Below are 18,138 nucleotides of genomic sequence, written 5' to 3' on the forward strand. Positions count from 1 at the left end.
AACAATCTGGCAACAACGGCTTCAACCCCAGCAGGCAGGTAGGTGGGCAAATTAATGAAATCGTATTTTGTTTAACATTTTTGAAAGGTTAACTTACTGAAAATGAATAAACTGTAAGATAAGAGAGTGTTTATTTGGGCGACAATAGGGAAATTTCAGTGTTGGACCTCAGGAAAAGCAGATGAATAAAAGTATGCATTCATAATCAAATATGCATTAATTCTCACATTAAAATATACCCTACTTTGAATATAATTAAAATATATATAGAAAATATTAATACTGTATTTTCCATAATAGTGATAAAATGTTGGTCATAATAATACAAATTATAAGGGCCATTTGTTCACTACAAAGGCAAGCAGCAGAGGCGGAACTAAGTCGTTTTTGTTGTTATTGTTTGAGCTTCAAGTCATTTCAAGTCTTTAAACCAAAGTACCAAATATAGCATAGATTTTAGCAATTTATATGAATATTAAACTACACTTTACTTAAAAGTCATGATTATTATATATATATATATATATATATATATATATATATATATATATATATATATACACACACACACACACACACACACATATATATATACATATACACACACACACACACACATATATATATATATATATATATATATATATATATATATATATATATATATATATATATATGAGTATTTATATAAGTTGTAGAAATGCTACTTTTTCCTTTTTAAATGTCTTGACAAGATCTTAGTATGAATCATTAAGGTCAGAACAGAAAGAATTAAAATTTAAAAATGCTGTTATTTTGTCATGTAGTCTGCACTAAACTGGAAGGATCATGTAGTCATGTCATGTCATGTCATGTATGATCTATGTAGTTCCCTTTGTTTTACTGTATTGTACTGTATATTACTGTAGTACATTTGAGGATACCACATCACAGTATTTAGGTTACATGCAAAGTAACAAACAGAAGTGGGAGGGACATGTTCCAGTTTGTTCCTGTAAAAATTGAGCACCGCATGTATCAACTGTAAAGAGGAAAGTATTTTTCTAAAAGCATATATATTTTTTTTCAAGTCTTCTCAAGTCACAGGCCTAAAGTCCGAGTCAAGTCCCAAGTCAGAGCTTCAAGCTGAAGTCGAGTCCCAAGTGTTAATCTATTTTATCAAGTCTCAAGTCCTAAAAATAGTCAGTCTGACTTGCAAGTCCCCACCTCTTGTAAGCAGCATAAACAAATCTGAAAGTAATACAATACAATACAATGAGGAAATTACAGTAAACGTTTATTTACATTTCATTAGACAAATCTCTGACCCTGACGTGTTACTCCTGAGAAAGAACAGATATCCCTTAATTTCCTTGTAAAGCTGCACAAATCCAATGAAGCTATATAAAGAGACAAGATTCTGCGTAGCACCAATTCTTTAAATCCTGGATTAAGTGTGACAATAGGACGCACTATTTATGTCGCTAAATGTATTCCTGACAATAATATAACTGAAATAAAATGTACACCAGCTCATAAAATACACTATTTACATTTCTATTGTAATTTCCAGAGATCTTAGAACATTTTAAAATCTCATAATAAATAGGCATTAGGCACATTTTGTAAATACATTGTACACAAAACAACTTTTCTCCAAACTACTATTGGTAAAAATAAGAAAGTCAAAGTCAGCAACATAAATACACATCATTTACAAACTCAAAATGTACAAGTCAATACCTTTTACGAAACTGTGAAGTCTTTGGTCCACATACAATATTTTGGACACCCTTAAAGGTGCACTACTTCCTTGTCTCCATGGAGATGTTATTTCTTTGACTAGAATGTTCCACAGTAGGCCATTAAACAATCTCCCTTGGGTTTGTTCAATCACAGGTGTTTTATAGCTCAAAAATACCTTAAAAATGTGAATTCTTACCATGTGCAGGCTTGCTTCTCCATAGATCTGACCATTAACCTGTCTCCATTGTGATTACCAAGTTCATTTCCATACTGTGAAATAATCAAGGCAAACAGTAATCTCCATGGAGACAAGCATATGACAGACCCTCCACTAGAAAAGTTACACAATGCACCTTTAATCTGACACATAAAGTCCAAGTGTGGGAAAAATGGGCCCATAATTAGATGCTAGCTGAAGCACGCTGGTCCCACTGTGAAGCCAAAGTCCTGTGTTATGTCACGATTTCCAAACACAGCAATGTCCCTGAGAGGAAGCAACTCCAGGTCTTCACTCTCAAACTCAAAAACAGACTCCTGCGACCCTGAGCCCCAATCTCCCGAGGGCTGCAAAACAATACGAAATTATAAATGATCAAAATAGTGTACCAATTTTGTCCCAATCACAGAAAAAACTAAACAAAAAGCAGCATATCCTTAGTGTAATTTGTGGAGTGGACAGTAATTATTTAGTTAATTCTGGGCAAATTTGTTCAATTATTTACTTTGCTTCTGCTATTTATTCATCTGCTATAAAGTAGTGTTAAAAGGTCCTATATTATACAAAAAATGACTCTCATGAGCTTTAAGTTGTGTTAGAATGTTATTACCTCATCAAAAACATACCTGGAGTTGTGTTTTGTTTCATTCACGCATGTTTGACGTTATTACAAACTTTATTATTAGTCTGTCTACATCTCCAAAGCTCAAAATGCTCTGTTCCACCTTGTGATGTCCTGTAGTTTTCAAGTTAAAGTTTACCTTTTGTTTAGTAGAAATTGGTAATTCAAGACATGAAATGATCCAAATGATTCTAGTCAAGGTGTATGGAGTTTAAAACATAGTGGAGCATTTCCTGTATTGCCCCATGACATCATAAGGCAGAACAGGGTGTTTTGAGAGAAAAACCCAGCCTAAATATACAGGGTTTCCATGTTAAACAATAAAACACAACTCCAGGTGTGTTTTTGATGAGGAAGCAACATTATAACATAGATCAGAAAGTAATGTAATATGGGCCCTTTACATTGTATCTGAATTCTGATCAATTACGAATCAAGACTAATGTATAATGCAGAAGTTACATGTCCTTCACTATAGAGCTGGGCAATGTTAATTAATATCAATATTTTGGGAAATTATTCTGATATTAAAACAGTATTATGACAATCAATACCTAAGCATGCATGTCTGGGTCTAAGGTTGAACAGAACATATAAAAATGTGTAATTAAAGATGCATTGTTTAACTTTTCTGGTGCAAGGTCCATCAAATGGTTTTCTCCGTGGATATTGCTTTGTCTGGAATGTTTCACAGTATGGTATTAAATCTTTCTATCTTCATGGAGACCAAACCAAATTACAGGTCAGATCTGTGGAGAAGCAACCTCGCTCACAGTCAGAATGCCTGTTTTTCTTGGTATTTTTAAGCTATAAAACCATCTGTAATTTAATAAATGTAAGGAAGATTTTAGATATTCCAGGCAGAGCAATGGCGTATCCATAGAAACAATCAGGTGACAGACCTCCAACCAAACAGTTACCTAGTGCATCTTTAATATTCAAAAAAACAAAACAAAAAAAACAATTGCAATATTATCACTTCTTTACATCTCCGATCTCTATTCCACTTAGGAAATAAAAAAAAACAACTGAAAATTATTGTTGTCTGACTAGTATTTTTTTAACTTTTCCATTACTTTTCCATAGAATTAGTCACAAACCTCACAGTCCCGTAGTGTGGATAGGTAGCTCTGGTTTCTTGTATCAGATAAGAACTTGATCTCTCTCTTTTTTCCGCTCTGCCTGCTCCCGGGAGCACACAGATATCGTATCGTCTGAGAGGACAGTCGGCTGTGGAGTCTCAGGAACCTCATCTGAACCACGTCCACACTGGGATATTCAAACTACAGGGACACGTAAAGATGATTTAGCTAAACATGAAAAGTGAGAGAAGGTAAAGACAGTTAAAGTAAAAGTGTCATTCACTCACCTCAAAGCCATCTTTAAATTTGCTCAGCCAACTAAACGCCAAGCCAGCGCCGGATTCTTTTAGCCAGGGTTTGACTGGAACCTGTAGATTTAGATTAGAGACTAGATTACAAGTTACTTTACGGATATCTTTTTTTTTTTTTAAAGGTGCGCTATGTAACTTTGGTTGGGGGTCCGTCACCTGCTTGTTTCTATGGATATGTCATTGCTCTGCCTGGAATATTTCATAGTATGACATTAAACAGCTCTTGCTTACATTTAGTCAATTACAGGTGGTTTTATAGTTCAGAAATAACAAGAAAAACAAGTATTCTGACTGTGAGTGGGGTCTGACCTGTAATTTGGTTTAGTTTGGTCTCCATGAAGATAGAAAGATTTAATACCATATTGTGAAACATTCCAGAGAAAGTAATAACATCTCCATGGAGAAAAGCTTTTGAGGGACCCTCCACTAGAAAAGTTACTCAATGCACCTTTAAGTTATTATATTTTCTAAGTGATAGAAAAGAAAAGAAAACAAAGACAAAAGTGATGGAAAAATACATGGATAATTCTATTACAAACTATAATAACTAAACGATTTACCATGATGCAGTTGGGGAAGTGTTTAACTTACTAATACTGGTCTTAACTTTAAAACACACCTGAGACTGGAGAGGGGACAGGCAGGTCTTTGGCTCAGCTGTGAAGTCACAGTACACCTGGAAAGCATCAGCCGGGCTCCCATGGTTTGGATCAATGAAATAAATCCCTGAAAGGAGAATTGGACTGGATGTTAATTTACATAGAACAAGTTTACTTTTCCTTACACTTTTAATACCCCTAATCCTACTCAGTTCATCTCACCGTTTGTGACATTGGGTTGAGCCAGCCACAGCTCCATGCAGGTGGTGGCTGGGTGTTCTCTGGTGCCCTCTGGAGGACAGATGAACCAGCGCAGCTCTGTCTGCAGGGACTCCAGCAGAGTCTGAACCAACTGGTAGTTAGGTGTGTCTGACATGTAGATATCCTGCAAAAATGGTTCAAACAAATCTATGTCTTCATGTACATAGAAGTCTCCAACAGGCTCCTACAGCTCCGCTCAAACAGTGAGAGATACTGGACTACATTCATACTATAATACTCCCTACAACTGTACAACAACTCGCCCTTATGTAACAGATAACCCTATGTCCTGTCAATCATCATGTTATTTTTGAACTGTTTTCCTTACGACGTATATTTTTTTATTACTTATTTTCTATTTTATTTTTACTTGTACATATACTGTAGATTTATATAATTATGTGTTATTTGTCACCTGTCTCTTGCTATTTTTTGCTACTTATTTAGAATTTATTATTACCATTTATATATATTTTTTTACTCGTTCTTATTGTGAGCTACTGTGTCCAAGTCATTTCTGTTATGGATCAATAATGTCTGTCAAAGTCTAATATATTTCAAACAGAGATGGCTATAGAAGTCATTTGAAGAAAAAGTCATTGTAGGCTTGTACTTTAGTCTTAGCATAGTAATAATTTCAAAAGCTAAATCTATTTTACTGCTGCTACTTATTATTCCATCCCTTCTTGATAAAATCCACTACATACTTTACCATCATTGATAATACTTGTAGAAGATGGTAAAAAAAGAAAAACTTTATGGCAGTTTTTCAAAATGGAGATATTTGTTTTTGCTCTTGAATTCCTCATTTGCTTTAATAGCTGCAGCAGAGTCATTGTTGTTTATTGATTTAGTTCCTCAACTATAGCTGTGTAATCGAATTGTAGTTGATTCAGGATCCAATCAGTCACAGATGGAAAAGATTGGCCTTTTAAATGTCAACAGATAATCCTGTGGCATTAAAAGCATGTTTTTGGAGCTCCAAATTTTGAGAAACTATTTGAGATTCACTGTGTGATAAACTGCAATGGAGTGGAAGAATTTGTTGTTTCAAAAGTTTTCACGTTTATTTAAAAATATGGAAAGAATCGAAAGTAATTCATTTTTGTCATATTGGTGGTTTTCAGATTCCATAATGTAATGTCTGTTGTCATTCTCGCAGATGGGGGCAAGAGCCGTTTTTTCCCTATAGATTACAGTATACTTTCATGACAAATATATAAAAGTAAAATCACAAATGTTGAACCTGATCATTTCTATTAGAGCCTAGACCCCAAAACTCACTGTATTACAACAAAAAAAATTTTTAATAATAATTTTAGCTGCCCCATCCGTATTAAATATTATTGTCCTATAGAATGATGTCATCTGCAGCCCAGCAACTTCCCACCCCAGGTCCATCCATTACACAATCCATCATAATAGAAATGAAATCACATACTGGTACTTCTCCTCCCCAGCTGTGAGAATGCTGTTTGTAAAGGAGCGTGATGTGATATAGACAGAAGAAAAAGCACTTACAGCACAGGCACTTACCTTCATCTGATTGAGAGTGCGGTTCAGAGAAGGCCCTGGCGGTCCAGGTCGACCTGGAGGACCCTGGCAAAACCAACAGTAATATTATTTCCCAACCCACCCACCTGACTCATTACAGCTGTGGACATCTAATAAAAATTACTTAACCCTTTATCACAATATAAGATACAACGTACTGGTTTTCCTTTTTGTCCTTTACGACCCCGAGTGCCTGAAAATCCTTTAAGCCCCTTGTGAAAAAAACATACATGAATGAAAATGTAATCTTTTGACAAGGAATGTTGAATTAAGCTTTGTACTAACCTTTTGTCCAAACAATCCCTGTCCAATAAAAAAAATTAAATAAAATACATCAATAAATAACCCGAGTACATTGATAAATTAAAGGTGCACTATGAAACTTTTTCACTGGAGGTCAATGACTTGGTTTTGGATATGTCACTGCTCTGCCTGGAATGTTCACAGTATGACATTAAACAGTGCTACATTGCATTTATTCAAGTACAGATGGTTTTATTGCTCAGAAATACCCAGAAAAACAGACATTCTGACAGAGAGCGGGGTTGTCTCTCCACACATCTGACCTGTAACTTGGTCGGGTTGATCTCCATGAAGATAGAAAGCTTTAATTCCATACTGTGAGACATCCCAGACAATGCAATAAGACGGAACCTCCACCAGAAAAGTTACATAATGCATCTTTAAATAATTTACTCATGCTTACAGGTAACCCAGGTAGTCCAGGTGCCCCACGAGGACCAGGGGGCCAATATCTCCCTGGAAAAAAACAATGCACTTAATACTCCCAAAACTACTTATTTCAGACTTGCATTTCCAGGATATGTATTACTGAGCAGAAACAGAAGTGTATAATCACCTGTTCTCCTTTCTGGCCAGTTTTACCTCGAACTCCAATCAGGCCTCTAGCTCCCTGTAAAGTTAATGAATAGACTACTTTTTAACTTTTAATGTTTCGAACACTAAATATATCATTATAGACAGACGAAAATATCACCTTAACACCATCTCCACCAAAAGGTCCAGGGGGTCCCATTGCTCCTGGCTCACCCTGTGTGGTATAGGACATGAAACATTTTTATTTTCTTGTTAAATAAACACAGGTAGATTACTACTGCATGTTCTGCTTTATTTATACCTTCATGCCTGCTCGTCCCTTAACACCTTTTTGACCACGTGCCCCATGTTTTCCCTTTAAACAATGTTAAGATTACTCTTAGATTATTATAATTAATTATAAGATTATTATAATTAATACAATCAAAAAGTATAGCATGTGCAGAAGTTGTAATAACTTATTGAAAAACGTACATATGGGCCTCGTCTGCCCGGTGGACCAAGTGGTCCAGGGGTGCCAGGTTTTCCCTGTAAAGGCAAACAAAATGATAATGTTGGTTCAAACGAAGTAAGAAAAGGTAATTAAAATGTACAGACACCAACCTTTTCACCACTCTTTCCTCTGAGGCCTCTGCTCCCTGATTTCCCCTTTTTACCCTGTCAACAGAATCCAGATATAAAGTGAAAGTTGACATCTAAACTTGTGCTGCAAGATAAAGTCTGAGAGGAATGTTAAGAATTATTTTTAGAATATAAAAACATTCAGTCATTAGTTTTATTTCTTTGCGACTGGTTTGTCTCTGGTTCTTATCATTATAATCCAAGTTACAGAAAAGTAAATGACTTTCACTGTTTATGAGTGAAACGTAAAACCCCATTTAGCACACAGACATGCGTGCACGTGTCTCTGTTGATAACAGTCGTATATAGGATATTGAACAAATGAATTACAAGCTGTAAATGTGGATTTCTCCATAATTATCAGTCCTATCAACAGTGTAGAGATCCTGCTCTGAACACCCTGCTCTTTATGTCTGAAGTCCACCTGTCAAATCAAGATCGATCAATATGAAGAAACTCATCCATCATACCTTCCTCCCTTTGGGTCCATTCTTTCCAGGGTGTCCACTCTTGCCTTGATTGCCCTAAAGTTCACGCATCACCAAAAAAACAAAACAAAACCCATTTTAAATTAATGTCCACATCTAGATATGAAAAATCATTTCTAAGTGTATAAAAACTGACCTTTTGGCCTTTTATACCATTTTTTCCTTCCATACCGAGGAGACCCTTAGGTCCCTAAAAGAGTGAAACCAAAATTATGCAATATTCCAGTAATGTACGTGTCTGCAAAATAACTCATTAGGCATTAGTTCATTAGTTGAAGTTGGACAGACACAATAAGCATATTTCTGGCAAAGCAATAACACCTTTATGGAGACCAGAGAAGTTACTTAATACACCTTTAAAGAAACATTATAAATATTTCATGCATTAAAACTTGCTGGCAGTGGGGCAAAAGGTTGTGGAACTAAATATACAGAACAAGATTAAACAAATAACAACAGCTACAAGCCTTTGCATTATAAACCTAATGTGTGTGGTTGTACTGGATTTACACTGTACATTTATGACACCCACCTGTGGACCACGTGGACCAACTGGGCCATCAGGACCCAGGTCACCTTCTTCACCCTGAAAATAGACATTTAATATTTTCATTATCATGTTTATCTGCTGTCCTTGGATCACTCAGTAAGAAGATTAAAGGGGCAGACAAGAGCTGACCTGAATATAAAAGCTCTATGTTATAAATAGAAAGGAATTGTATGTTTATATGTGAATTAAACAAGGGATTCAAGTGACAACTCAAAGGTGCATTGTGTAACTTTTTTGGTGGAGGGTCCATCAAATGCTTATGGAGGTGTTAATGCTTTGTCTGGAATGTGTCACAATATGGCATTAAACCTTTCTGTCTTCATGAGTTACAGGTCAGATCTGTGGAGAGGCAAACCCACTCACAGTCAGAATGCTTGTTTTTCTATGTATTTTTGAGCAATAAAAGCACATGTAAATGAATAAATGTAAGGCAGAGCTGTTTAATGTCATACTGTGGAACATTCGAGGCAGAGCAATGACATCTCTGTAGAAACAAGCAGGTGACGGAACCTGAACCAAAAGTTACATAGTCCACCTTTAACAAATAAATATAATATAGCCAGCCTTGGACTTACCTTTGGTCCAGGTGATCCCTTTTGTCCTTTCTGTCCCTGAGGTCCATCAGAGCCCTAAATACAGTTACAAACATAATTAAACTAAACACTGTCAATTTCCAACATTAACACTGCAGTATTAACAGGTCACTCTAATCCCAATACTGAGTGTGTTGCAATTTTGTGGAGAAGCCCCTGCTAAACCTTGTGGGCAATTATTACAGAAGATATCCACATTTATTCATTTAAGATGCACTGGTGTTGACTGCATGAAAATTAAGGCAAAATATAATGTTTATGTTGTTTCCATTGCTTTCTAAAAATGCTCCTCTAACATGATGTATGAGCATTACATTGAAATGTAAGACCTCATGTAGCGCACAGACATCGCACGTGTTTCCAAATTTTAAATGTGTTTTCAAATATTAAATGTGGATTTTCATGGAAATATTGGTCCTATCAACATGAAATGTGATCCTGATGGTTCTTTATACCTGAAGTCCACATGTTGTTTATGTTTTTAAAAAGATGGAAGAAGATCGCAAGAAGATTATTTTTTTCCGCATATCCCCCAGGCCTAATTTGTTTGTTTTAAATGTTTTTTGTTCTTTTTTTCTGTGCAGAACTTTGGAAAAATTGTTAATAAAATGTACTATATAAATAAAATGGATTGGGATTGGATATTGTTGAAAACAGAACAACAAGTATTATAGTACTCCACTGGATCCTCACCGCGTCTCCTTGCTCTCCCTTTTTTCCAGGTTCTCCACTCGGTCCCTGAGCTCCAGAAAACCCTTTTGGACCAACATCCCCTGGTCTTCCTCTGACACCAGTGGACCCCTGAACAAATGAACAAGTGTTGACATTGATAAACTGATAACTAAGAGCAAAAGTGCACATGCAAAACAAGAAATGATAAAATGAAATGATGCTATAATGTTATTGTCTCACTTTACGTCCAAGCTGCCCTCTTTCTCCTTTAAGCCCTCTGCGTCCTGGCACTCCCTGTATTAGAAGTACAAACGATATTATTTGCAGATTTATTATTTACAATATCATGTTGTATATGAATAATAAGATATCTAATATAAAATTTAAAAGGTGCATTATGTAACTTTTTGGTTGGTTGTTTTCTATGGAGATGTTATTGCTCTGTCTGGAATGTATCACAGTAAAACATTAAACAGCTCTATCTTACATTTATTAAAATTTAAGTGGTTTTATAGCTCAAAAATACCTAGAAAAACAGGCATTCTGACTGTGAGTGGGGCTGCCTCTTCACAGATGTGACCTGTGATTTGGTCTGGTTTAGTCTCCATGAAGACAGAAAGGTGTAATGCCATACCGTGAAACATTCCAGACAAAACAATAAAAGCAAGAAAAGCATTTGACAGACCCTCTACCAGAAAAGTTACCTAATGCACCTTTAAGATACATACCTTTGGGCCAGGTTTTCCAATTTCTCCTGTTAAACCATTTGGACCCCTTTCTCCCTGCAATAAAAGTCCAGTTTAGCCATAAAAGGGTAATGTTAAAGGCAACAGAGTCTACAAAATCATGTTGACAAGTCTAGAAATGAGAAAGAAATTGGCAACAAGCGTGGGAAGTTCATAGATAAGGCCAACCTTTTGTCCTGATTTCCCATCACGACCTGGACGCCCTGAAAGTCCTGGAAAACCCTGTAAAAAATAAACTAAGTTATTATTTGTTCATTTGCCATTGGATCTTCCTAGTTCATGTCGGTTGTGTCTCACCAGTTGTCCTCTTAATCCCATTGGTCCAGTCTTTCCCCTCAGACCAGCAGCTCCCTGGCCAGATTATCAACATGTGGATTAATGCAGTTCTTACAAAATCCAATAAATAAATGAAATCTGTTATATTTACCATCACACCCGGATATCCTTTGTCCCCTGTAGCCCCTCTTGCACCCTGTTTTCCTGGTAACCCTAGGGGGCCATCTGATCCTGTCAAACCACGAGCCCCCATATTCCCCTGTAAAAAAACAACATAGCTGATAAATAATTGATTTACATATAGTGTCTTAAAAGATAACATCTGAAGATCTTTATTTTATATTTTGTTCAATGTGAATCACAATATTGTTTTAAAATGGCTTAATAATAGAAACAGAGCACTCAAGCCTTCAGTGCTAACCATGCACACCAAGATAGATTCTCATGATACTTGTGAATTCAGAATCCATCTTGGTGTTCTCCGGCTGTTACAAACCAGTGACAACAGTATTGAGGTTTTGTTTAATGAAATAGTTTGACTAATTATTTAACCAATGGGTTAAATATGATCGCTGAATACAGTCTTCAGTTTTTACAATTTTCTGTAGTTTGCAGAATATTGTTACTGGAGAGAAAGACAAAAATTCAAAATCAAATTGATTTTTTTTCTTTTTTGCTATGAACATACCTTTGCTCCATAAGGCCCGGCATTTCCACGCTTTCCAGGAATCCCAACTCCTCCCTAGGATTAAAATAGAGGTCAGTGAAATGAATACCCCAAACACATTCTTGTTCACATAATGGCTCACATGAAGCAGTTCACCTGACCTCTTTGCCCATGGGCCCAGGTTTGCCTGTCAGCCCCTGTGAGCCCTGAGGACCTGGCTCTCCTTTAAGTCCTTTGACCCCCTGTGGTCCTTTGGCTCCAGGAGATCCCTGTAACATGTAATGTCATATTAACAACTACATCTTTGCAGATCTTTCTATAAAATATTGGAAAGGAATCACTGGAGGAAGGAAAAACTGTAAATTAGAACAGTAATTTTCTATGAGGACAACTGGCTTGATCAGATTTACCATTGACCAGTGGTGGAATGTAATAACGTACAAAAGTAAAAGTACAATACTTAAGTACAATTTTTAGGTATCTGTACTTCACTTATACATTTTACAGTGGATACTTTTTACTTTTACTTCACTACATTTGAGAGCATGGATCTGTACTTACAACTCCACTACATTTTAGATATGGACTGAAAAGAAAAGTGCTTTTCTTTATGGTTTGAGACCTGCTAAAATGGCTTAGAGTTATTTTAGTACATTTAATTTACATTTTATGTCCAAACTTTGAGCAAACCAAATACAGAAATACATAAAATAGCTACAAAAATGAACAAATCAATTTAATCACTTAAAATCAGCTAAATTCTTTATCAAAATCACTACATGTAATGCTTTAATTTTCTAAAACATCTGCAAAATACCTTTACTTTTTACTCTTAAAGGTACTTCAATAGCTTTACTTAAGTTTTTCATGTGATACTTTTACTTTTACTTGAGTAATTCTTGCCCCTGTATCTGTATTTTTACGTAAGTAACAAAATTGAGTACTTCATCCACCACTGCCATTGACCACACAGGAGGAGGACATACCTGGTCTCCCTTTCTTCCAGGTTTTCCCTCTTCTCCAGATGGACCTGGTAAACCCTGTCACAAACCCATGAATAATGTCATTCTGAACTTGTTGTTGTGTTTATGTTTATTATTGTGTCCACTGACCTGCAAGCCGTCTAAACCGGGTGGGCCAATATCTCCAGCAGGACCCACAACGCCCTAAAACAAAACACAACTCTGCATTGTGCAAGTGGTATTTTCAGAGAATTTCTGAATTCTTAGCAATTTTTGGTTTCTTCATAATATTAATGTAGGTCAATAGAGTTTTTGATCTGGCATTTAAAAGTGCATTGTGTAACTTTTCAAGTGGAGGGTCTGTCAGATGTTATTGCTTTATCTGGAATGTTTCACAGTATGTTTTTAAATCTTTCTACCTTCATGGAGATCAAACCAGACCAAGTTAAAGGTCAGATCTGTGGAGAGTCAACCCCACTCAGTCAGAATGCCTGTTTTTCTGGGTATTTTGAGCTTCTATAAGAGCAATTTGTTTCATTTTTATAACAAAAAAGATAGAAAGATTACCCTCTCTCCTTTGTCTCCAGTTGCACCCATCACTCCACCAATCCCTGCTGGTCCCTGATAAGAAATAACACAATAATGTCTCAATAAATCAAATAAATCAAGCTGTTTGTAGTACTATGCTGGTATAATGTACATGAAGGAGGAAGGTAACAGGTACCCACTCACTGGAAACCCTCTGGCTCCCGGGGGCCCCTGTGACCCTGGGGGCCCCTGACTCCCAATGGGCCCCGCAGCCCCCACAGCCCCCTGAGCACCGGGACGTCCTGGAGGGCCCTAAATGAAAGAAAACATGCTCACCTACTGCATCTCAAACAGCTCCACTCAAACAGTGAGAGAACAGAACTGCATCCATATCATACTCCATAAAACTGTTCAACAACTCACCCTTATGTAAGAGATAATACTCCCTACAAATGCACAACGACTCACCTTTATGTAACAGATCATATATCATCTTTGTTTTTTTTCCTTACAACCTCTTGTATATAACAGTGATATAAGTTACTTGTACATATACATTTATATAATTAAGCCTTATTTGAGACCAGTGTTTTGCTAATTTTGCTACTTATTTAGAATTTATTATTATAATTTATATTTTTTACTTTATTCTTTACTTTGTTATTATATTATATTGTGATGTGTGAGCTACTATGTCCAAATAATTTCCCTTTGGATCAATAAAGTTTGTCTAAGTTTAGGTCTAGTTTGCCTTTATCCTGACTATCTTCCTAAGACTCTTAAAATAATTGTTACAAAACATTCATGTAATATCTTAATAAAAACATTACAATTACATGTTGACACTTACTGGTTGTCCCCGAAGCCCTTTTGGCCCCACTGCTCCTTGGAGACCCTGATTAACAAACAGAATTAAACAGATTGTTTCTTTAAAATTATTATCTGAAAATTAATGACAAATGAGCTTCTACCTGCAGTCCCGGGGGTCCTCTCTCACCAATAGGGCCACGCAGACCCTGTAAAGTACATGTTTATAATATGGAATTATTCATTTACTTAATTTAATTCAAAATAAACTCACTTGAGGTCCAGGTTTTCCTCGACTTCCTGGGGGCCCTCTTACCCCTGCGTCTCCCTGCAAGAGAAAACAACCAAACAAAAATCACTTGTTGCTGAGACAAAGGACAAAAGTGTATATGGTTTAAAATGGCTTCCCCTGTTTACATTTTAGGGTCAATATTTATTAGGGAGATGAAGCATTATCATTGGAGAAGTCTTACCCTCTGCCCCATGTGTCCTGGTGTTCCGACTGGGCCCACTGCTCCTGGGTAACCCTGGAGACAAAGCAGGTGGAAAGGGTCAAAGGATTCAGAAAGTATTTTCATTTACAGTTATTACATGTCAGGGTCTTCTTAATCAGTTTGGTTAGTCTTCAACTTAAAATCATATATAGATGTAGGATATGATTAATGAAATAATAAACATATTTACATCAATACTTCACATTATGAGAACAGACTATTTATCTATCTATTTATAGAAGTCACTTACATACATGCCCACTGGTCCCTGAGGGCCAGTTAACCCAGGTTTCCCAGTGAAGCCCTAAAGACATACGTAAACATAGAGAGAAACAAAACATAACTATTGTATATAACAATGTACATTTTATTTGATCATCTTTTATTACTAGCCTACATTTGAGTCTTACCCTCTCCCCTGTGCGTCCAGGTGCCCCATTTGAACCTGGGCTTCCAGGTTGGCCCTATAAAAATAAAAGGTTTTACTAAGCATTAAAGGTGCATTATGTAACTTTTCTGGTGGAGGGTCTCTCAAATTCTTTTCTCCATGGAGATGTTATTACTTTGTCTGGAATGTTTCACAGTATGGTATTAAACCTTTTCATTTTCATGGAGACTAAAACAGACCAAGTTACAGGTCATATCTGTGGAGAGGCAACCCCGCTCACAGTCAGAAAGTCTGTTTTTCTAGGTATTTTTGAGCTATAAAAAGACCTATAACTGAATACATGTAAGGTACAGCTGTTTAATGTCATATTGTGGAACACTCCAGGTGGAATAATGGCATCCCCACAGAAACAAGCAGGTGACGGACCCTCCATCAGAAAAGTTAGACAATCTTTCTATCTTTAAATAACATAGATATTAGTAAAAAAACAAAAAAAAAACATTTCGTTGGGTACTCACCACTGCCCCCTTTGGACCGGTCCGCCCTATTTCACCAGATGCACCTGGAAAACCCTAACACACAGCACACACAAAACACAAGGCAAGTTTTATGTAGCTTTATTTGTGTAACATTGCCTGCTTTGTGCAACTGAAAAGTATTACACATGGTTATAATTACCAAATGAAATCATTTAATTCATCCCTTCATTCATGTTTACTTACTCTGTCTCCTTTAGGACCAATGACGCCAATCACACCTGGAGCACCCTGCAATTATGTATATGTTTGTGTTATTCCAGTCATTTAACAATATAAAGCTAAACTAATGAATCATCTGAAGAGGTATAGAATGGGAACCTGTATACCAGGCTTTCCTTCTGGTCCCTCTATCCCGACTTGGCCTCTGAAACCCTGAAACCAAAAGAAATATTTTTATTATAATTAGTCATTCGTGAGTCAGATTTGTATGTTGCATTCTTGTTATTATCTTTTCTTACCGCTACACCAGGCAGTCCGAACAGACCAGGGACTCCAGTACGACCCTGTGACAAATCAAATCATGAAAACAATGAGTTATATGTACACTCTTATTTTAAATAGGTCACTGGTCTCGTCTTACTCTCTGTCCTTTAGGTCCTATCATGCCCTTCTGTCCTTGCACACCTCTGTTACCCTAAAATACAGAGAAAAATGCATTTTTGTGATATTATTTTATTTATTATTTTTTTGGTTATATTAGCATAGATTGTAAAACAAAAACAAAAAAAGAAGAAACAAAAAAGTTTTGAGTTTGTTTGAAGCCAGAACCTGATCTTAAAGTCTCCCAGTGGAAAACAAGGTGATGATACGAGTAGTAATGATGGTTTAGTGGCCCATAAAAGGCACTCACCTTCAGCCCCTGTCTCCCCAGTGAGCCCTGAAGGCCCACTTCACCATCTTCACCCTGACAAGACAAGGCAGCAAAGCTAGTGAGAAATGCATTATTGTGTATGTATGTATGTATGTATGTATGTATGTATGTATGTATGTAAGTATGTATGTATGTATGTAAGTTAAGTTTATAGACAGGTCTCATGTCAAAGATCAAAACCTCCAGAATTCCCTGAGCTGCAGAGGCTGCACTAGCACTGATTCATGACTGGCTGCAGGCGCTGGTGTTTGGGTAGTGACCATTCAGATCAGAGAAAGGCATTTTGGGTTCAAAATAACTAGATTTCAGCATTGAAACTGGCAACCCAAATGAGAGTGAGTGTAATTTGAACAGGACTACCTCATATCTGTGACACAGAGAGGTCATGTTTACATTTAAATACAAATATTATTGCCCCTTTAAATATATTATTAATTGTAAAAAGGATAACCTCAATTGCATTATTTTTGACAATATGGTGACCGTTATCTGCAAACTGCATTGAAAGAATGTGCTCTTCAGCGATGTGAGTGTAGTGAACATTGAGTGAACATGTTGTGAGCCTGTGTACCTGTTTCCCCTGTGGCCCGGTTTGACCCCTGTCCCCTTCGAGACCTGCTGGCCCTCGCTCTCCCCTCTCCCCCTGATGACCCGGGATCCCTCTACCACCTGGTGAACCCTGGGGACACAAGACACCATAAATTGCATCTTAAATTAACTTAAATCTTCATTAGTTGAAACAAAACACAATAGTTCTTCATAAATCTTACTTTGTCTCCTTTAGGCCCAGTTTCCCCTTTGTCACCATCTAGTCCTGTAAAGCCCTAGGAATAATGGATAAAAACTGTTTAGTAAAGAAAGTAACATAATCATATCAAAAATGATTGTGATTCTTACACATTGGCCTGGAAACCCCTTTGATCCAGGATTTCCAGGAATCCCCTGAAATAGAGAGACTCTTTTAATATCCTAATCGTAAATGTAAGAAACAGTGCACATTGTATCATGGTATGATATTGCATTGCATTCTGTCACTTACCATAGATCCCTCAAGGCCTGGTGGTCCCCTGATGCCCATGGGACCTATTGGACCCTGTTACACAGAAAAATACCCTTACTAGTATAGTAGTGTTTTGTTGATAAATAACAATTTTAGCATACATTATACTGTATATTATGATAAACCTTACCATTTCCCCTTTTGGGCCACATGGTCCATCAACTCCAGGCAGGCCCTAACAGGGTCCAAAGAAAAAGCTTCATCAATATAGTAAATTGTACCAGTAAAAATGATACATATAATAAATGACATTACCTGAGGTCCTTGAGGTCCTGCTACACCAATCTGTCCAATCAGTCCTATTGGACCCTGCCAAAGGTGCAGAGAGAGGAATCAATATTTATAAATTAATAGAACTACTCAGACTATGTTACTCAAAAATGAATCACATGTGGATTTATTTTTATTTTTCAATTTGTTCTATTGTTATTTTTCCCATTGTTTACATCACTGTTATATAATGTATACACTATTCTTTATAAATGAGGTACTGTTGCAGGAGTTGGGAAGAGGGCATGAGGGAGCAAATCTGTCTGTTTGTGTGTGTGTGTGTGTGTGTGTGTCTTGTAATGTAAGCCTGCAGGTTTTGTATTCTGTCCATTGTATTTGTGTTAGACTTAGACTTGGACAAACTTTATTGATCCAAGGGAAATTTGGAAAATTGGACA

At 36.6% G+C, this 18,138-nt stretch overlaps 2 protein-coding genes across 2 annotated transcripts in view; both read right to left on the reverse strand.

Moving 5' to 3' along the window:
* Nucleotides 1-2,133: 2,133 nt before the first annotated feature.
* On the reverse strand, nt 2,134-4,932 carry LOC110154647 (collagen alpha-1(III) chain-like). Its single transcript, XM_055161487.1, has 5 exons — nt 4,779-4,932; nt 4,577-4,683; nt 3,934-4,014; nt 3,665-3,847; nt 2,134-2,289 (listed from the first exon to the last, which is right to left on the reverse strand). The coding sequence occupies exons 1-5, from the start codon at nt 4,930-4,932 to the stop codon at nt 2,134-2,136; spliced, it is 681 nt and encodes a 226-aa protein (XP_055017462.1).
* A 2,141-nt stretch (nt 4,933-7,073) lies between these two features.
* The window catches only part of LOC129411247 (collagen alpha-1(I) chain-like), a 48,067-nt gene continuing 37,002 nt past the window's right edge, over nt 7,074-18,138 (reverse strand). The window contains exons 16-54 of the mRNA XM_055161488.1: nt 17,726-17,779; nt 17,601-17,645; nt 17,450-17,503; nt 17,181-17,234; nt 16,982-17,089; nt 16,390-16,443; nt 16,120-16,173; nt 15,998-16,042; nt 15,858-15,911; nt 15,723-15,767; nt 15,519-15,572; nt 15,023-15,076; nt 14,863-14,916; nt 14,592-14,645; nt 14,393-14,446; nt 14,283-14,327; nt 14,162-14,206; nt 13,516-13,623; nt 13,351-13,404; nt 12,934-12,987; nt 12,808-12,861; nt 11,983-12,090; nt 11,843-11,896; nt 11,306-11,413; nt 11,176-11,229; nt 11,047-11,100; nt 10,861-10,914; nt 10,373-10,426; nt 10,154-10,261; nt 9,443-9,496; nt 8,850-8,903; nt 8,454-8,507; nt 8,300-8,353; nt 7,812-7,865; nt 7,683-7,736; nt 7,510-7,563; nt 7,369-7,422; nt 7,231-7,284; nt 7,074-7,130 (exon numbers count right to left, since the gene is read on the reverse strand). Of these exons, the coding sequence (XP_055017463.1) occupies nt 7,074-7,130; nt 7,231-7,284; nt 7,369-7,422; nt 7,510-7,563; nt 7,683-7,736; nt 7,812-7,865; nt 8,300-8,353; nt 8,454-8,507; nt 8,850-8,903; nt 9,443-9,496; nt 10,154-10,261; nt 10,373-10,426; nt 10,861-10,914; nt 11,047-11,100; nt 11,176-11,229; nt 11,306-11,413; nt 11,843-11,896; nt 11,983-12,090; nt 12,808-12,861; nt 12,934-12,987; nt 13,351-13,404; nt 13,516-13,623; nt 14,162-14,206; nt 14,283-14,327; nt 14,393-14,446; nt 14,592-14,645; nt 14,863-14,916; nt 15,023-15,076; nt 15,519-15,572; nt 15,723-15,767; nt 15,858-15,911; nt 15,998-16,042; nt 16,120-16,173; nt 16,390-16,443; nt 16,982-17,089; nt 17,181-17,234; nt 17,450-17,503; nt 17,601-17,645; nt 17,726-17,779 (2,334 nt within the window). The remainder of the gene's footprint in view (nt 7,131-7,230; nt 7,285-7,368; nt 7,423-7,509; nt 7,564-7,682; nt 7,737-7,811; nt 7,866-8,299; nt 8,354-8,453; nt 8,508-8,849; nt 8,904-9,442; nt 9,497-10,153; nt 10,262-10,372; nt 10,427-10,860; nt 10,915-11,046; nt 11,101-11,175; nt 11,230-11,305; nt 11,414-11,842; nt 11,897-11,982; nt 12,091-12,807; nt 12,862-12,933; nt 12,988-13,350; nt 13,405-13,515; nt 13,624-14,161; nt 14,207-14,282; nt 14,328-14,392; nt 14,447-14,591; nt 14,646-14,862; nt 14,917-15,022; nt 15,077-15,518; nt 15,573-15,722; nt 15,768-15,857; nt 15,912-15,997; nt 16,043-16,119; nt 16,174-16,389; nt 16,444-16,981; nt 17,090-17,180; nt 17,235-17,449; nt 17,504-17,600; nt 17,646-17,725; nt 17,780-18,138) is intronic.

The sequence above is a fragment of the Boleophthalmus pectinirostris genome, unplaced genomic scaffold (assembly GCF_026225935.1).
Source record: "Boleophthalmus pectinirostris isolate CB_2022bp ecotype Guang Dong unplaced genomic scaffold, ASM2622593v1 HiC_scaffold_4, whole genome shotgun sequence".
Classification (NCBI taxonomy): domain Eukaryota; kingdom Metazoa; phylum Chordata; class Actinopteri; order Gobiiformes; family Gobiidae; genus Boleophthalmus; species Boleophthalmus pectinirostris.

Bases quoted from the DNA above. Each gene is read 5' to 3' on its own strand.
- LOC110154647 (XM_055161487.1), bottom strand. From the start codon at position 4,932: ATGTCAGACACACCTAACTACCAGTTGGTTCAGACTCTGCTGGAGTCC. The intron at 4,684-4,778 runs GTGAGATGAACT...TTCTCCTTTCAG, and splicing joins TCAACCCAATGTCACAAACG to GGATTTATTTCATTGATCCA. The intron at 3,848-3,933 runs GTGAGTGAATGA...GTGTCCCTGTAG, and splicing joins AATTTAAAGATGGCTTTGAG to TTTGAATATCCCAGTGTGGA.